The sequence below is a fragment of the Strongyloides ratti genome, scaffold srae_scaffold0000045 (assembly GCF_001040885.1).
Source record: "Strongyloides ratti genome assembly S_ratti_ED321, scaffold srae_scaffold0000045".
Lineage (NCBI taxonomy): Eukaryota > Metazoa > Nematoda > Chromadorea > Rhabditida > Strongyloididae > Strongyloides > Strongyloides ratti.
In genome coordinates, this window is record NW_020171563.1 from 1 (window position 1) to 4,557 (window position 4,557).

Genomic DNA, 4,557 nt, shown 5'->3' on the forward strand with positions numbered 1-4,557 from the left:
TATCAATTGATCTAATTCTTCCATTATTGTTTTCCTGACAAGTCAATTATCAAACACCAATTACCTTTGAATTAAATTTATCACTTTTTTTGATAAGAATTATCATTTAAAATTTGTACCTACCGAAACTGAAAAGTACCCAAAAGTTTTTATTATCTTTATTTAACAATTAAAATTGTGTATAAAAATATATTGATGAAAAAAAATTATCAAAAATCAAAATGCGTCTTGCATTATATTCTTTTCTTTTTCTTATCTTTGCTTTCCAATACTACTGTTTTCGATTTCGTAAGTTACTAAATTTTACAAATTTTGTTCATTATTATTAAAATAATTATTTTTTTTAGCTGGAATGGGTCGTAGACATAATAAATTAAAACTACATAATTCAAATTATATACAACGTTCTAATAGTTTCAGTTACTATCGTAATCCTCTAGTATGTTAAATCTTAAATAAATTTTGAATCTTTAATTTAGAATCAAAGAGGTCAAATAATGAATCCCCAACCTTCAATGTATCAAAGAATGAATGGACGTAAAAAGAGAGATTTATATGAAATTTTCAAGAAGATGTAAGTAAAATTGCTATTTTTTAGCTACTTTATTGCAGTCACGGAAGAGACTAATATTATAATTAAAATAGGATGATGTCAAAAAAAAAACAGTCAATATATATAAAACAAAAAAAAAATAAAAAAGTTTAATTGCTTTAGTTAAATGAAATATAAATGGTTAATTAAAATTTATATCAATTATTATTTACAATAATATTTATATTAAAAAATTGATTGCAATAAGATTTAAATATAAGAACACGTCATATCATTTAAACATAATATTATTGTGTTGATGTAGATTTATAATTTATCATTTTTAAATAAAATAAAATAGTAATGTTGCACTATTGAATAACTTACAATGTAAAAAATTTAAATATAATAAATTTTGTTTCATTTTTTAACAAATTAAAAAATTCTAAAAAAGTATAATTGTATAATGAACATTATTTTGAAACATAATAACAATGAAATTTTTTAAAGTTTAAAATTATTATATTTACTATTTAATTTACTTTTAAATAAATTAAAAGACATTGTCAATAAGGTTATGTAAAATATTAATGTTTATACATTTAAAAAAAGATAATTTTTTTTAAAAAAACTCAACAATAAATATCTCTGATGAAGAAAAAGAAAAAAACGTTGTAAAACTAGTAGTAGATATTTATATCATTAAATTTTATTTATTTATTTTTAGAAAATAAAAAATTAACAAAATAGATGTCAAAGTATTAAAATATTTTAATAATAAAATCAGAGATGTTAGTTACCAGTAAGTATATTTTTAAATTTTTAATCGTTTTCTGTAGATTTATATTAAAAGTTGAGCTAGATCGTAATTTGTAATGCTAACTTTTGGAGGGGGGTTTTAGTAGGAAATGCAAAAATATGTATATAAATAAAGAATCTAAATATTGCTATATCTTTTTAAAAGACAAAAAATAAATGTCTTAAAAGTATAGCTTTTTATTATGTCAAATTTTTTTTATTGAAATTTTAAGGTACACTGAAATAAAATATACATTTCAAAAAAAATTAAATAAATGCAATAATCATTGAAATTAATAAAACATTTTTTGATTTATATTTAATTAATTAAATTTAACTTTGTTTTAAGAAGTTATTTTACATTAAAAATTATATAAAACCTTATAAAAACGTAAATGATTTATTTTCTTTAATACTTATGACACTATTTTATTGTTTTCTTTTCAATTAAAATAAAATTTTTTAATTTTATATTATAAATTGTTGAAATGTTTTGATCATCTTTAACACTTTATATTTAAAAAAATTTTTGTTGCTGTAATTTTTTTCATATGTTTTATAAAATGAGTTAATAGAAAATTAAATAGGTGGATAAAAACATTAGAAAAGAAATTGAATACATTTTAGTAAAATTTTGATACGATTATACAAAAGTTCATATTTTTTCATAAATGTTAAGGTAACACAAAATTTATGTACAGAGAAAATTGGCATTGATTAAGAATTTAATTACACAAAATTTTATAACAAAATACTTTTATGCAATAAACTATAAAAAACGGACATGAGAATACAAAGCTATTTATATTTATTATTCAAAATACAATACTAAAATTATAAAAAAAGAAAACAATGTTTCTATCTAAAAATCTTGTAGTTTATATTTCATAAATTATATTTATCAAATAATACTTTTGTTTGAGTAATTAATTTTGACAAATTGATTAATATGATAAAAAAATGTTTATATAAAGTGATCAAATATATTTTTTAATTACATTTGTTAATAACATTCATTACATAGTTTTACAATTCAAAAAAATACAAATTGACATTTAAAGCAATTAGAATAGCTCTTTCTTGATATTCTGTTATTAATATAATGTTCCAATTGTTTATATGATACATATTAAATAGTCTTATAAAAATAAAACAATTGATTATTATGTAATTAAAATTTATCTTTTATACTATTAATATTACTATATGAATCTTTAAATTTATAATTTTTCTTTGACTTATATTATAATGTAAAAATAAATTGTAGAAATTTTAGCTTAATTTATTTTTATTCAATAAATTTTATTTTAATAAAAAATTTAAAAAAAAAGTATATATATAAACATTCTTGCAAATAATTTATAAAATATTCTAATTTGATAAGATATTTAATTATGTTATTGTCAAAAAATTACAATTCTAGAAAATTTAAATTAAAGTAATCTTTATTATATAATTTAGATATCAATTAATTTTATCTAATTTTATTTACTCTAAAAATAAAAAAAACCAACAACATTGTATAGTTTTTAAATTAAAAAACTATTTATTTATTGGTTTTTTTTAATATGATTATTTATAATAGTTATAAAGTAACGTATCTTTTAAATATATTTATGGTAAAATTAATTATTCTAAACGATATTTTTAGTTTAAAACATTTTTTAAATTAGATTAATAATTTCTTTTAAGTAGATGTTTTAGATTTCCTATGACTTGCTTTTTACTCATATCATTTTAAACTTTTAGCTGTAAAAATAAAAAAAATTATTTAATATAAAAAAAACTATGAATCTGAAAAAATTATTTAAGCCTTGTGTTAATGATTAAATGTAATAATTTTAGTTAATTAGAAATTTACATTTTAATAAAGTATTTAATAGAAAATTACTTATTTAAATGATTTAATAAGAAAATCAAATTTTTATAAAATTTTTATTTCTATAATTAGTAAATAAATATTTATGTGGCCAGTACTCTTGATTTTGGTCAAAAGTCCATTTCTATTTCCAAAAATAATAAACATTTTTTTTAAGATATCTTTTTACTAAAATAACTTCCTTTTTAACAATAATATATTTTTCAATAATAAAAATTAAGGACATCTCTATAATCTGTGATAAAAAAAATCCTTTGCTAGAAAAACCTACTATGACTATTGAATATATGTAACTTAATTAATCATACTAATATAATATAAACTCTTATAAGTTTACACAATTTAAAATTCTAAAATTATACAATAATTATTAAAATACTTTAAATATTAGATTAATAACTAGAAATAACAGATTCAGGAGGATAGTAAGTTTAAAGACATAATAAAATATTATCATTATATTTTTTATGTTTATATACTAATTTAAGAAAGAAAAGAGTTTAAATAACTTTTTTATATGGTAATAGAAACTATTTATTTAACAGTAAAATATGGAGAAGTTAATAACTTATATAGCGGTGCTTTATTAATATTTAAAAAAATATATTTTCTCAAGATTTAATACTTATTACTATTCAAAAAGATATAAAAATTAGAATTATAATAAGATACACAATTACAATAATTCTAAATACTTAAATATTTTATAGTAACTAATAAAGCACTAATTATAAATTGAATTTTTTTATATTAAACATAATTATTAGCAAAAAAAACTCTTTTTTATAACATTTACATAATCTTAACATCTTTTGTATTTTGTTAATAAAGAGTTTTTTTAACAAATATATACATGTGATATTTTATAGTTTTTTTTTCGTTTTTATAAATAGTTTTTATCTCAATATAAAGCATTTCACTAAAGTTTAATATAAAAAGATAATAAAGATTCTAAAAAACAATGAAAAATAAATAACATATATCATTTTTTTCTTTGAATGATATGAAAAATTTTAAATTACTTTATAATATTATTAAATATTAAATAAATTGTACTAAAATATAAATAGGCTGTATTTTACTGTAAAATACTTTTAACCATTATTTTAGTCAAATTTACAATTTAAATAATCTTATATATATATAGAGGAGAAATGACTTTCAAAAAGTGATTTTTGAAATTTAAATTTTTAATATAAGTTTCTAATGTAAAAAAACACGCTGATAACGATAAGCACATTTATTTTTTAAAAAAATAATTTTTTCATTGAGATATTGCAGCATAAACATAAAAAAGTAGCATCAGTAATATCTGCTCCAAAATTGTTATTTCAAGTGATTTTTAAAT

At 16.8% G+C, this 4,557-nt stretch overlaps 1 protein-coding gene across 1 annotated transcript; it reads left to right on the forward strand.

Annotated features, from left to right (window-relative positions):
• Positions 1 to 221: 221 nt before the first annotated feature.
• On the forward strand, positions 222 to 578 carry SRAE_0000078300 (Hypothetical protein; the record flags this gene model as incomplete). Its single annotated transcript, XM_024646727.1, has 3 exons — positions 222 to 288; positions 348 to 439; positions 480 to 578. 3 exons carry the CDS (start codon positions 222 to 224, stop codon positions 576 to 578), a joined length of 258 nt encoding a protein of 85 aa, XP_024500876.1.
• Positions 579 to 4,557: the final 3,979 nt, after the last annotated feature.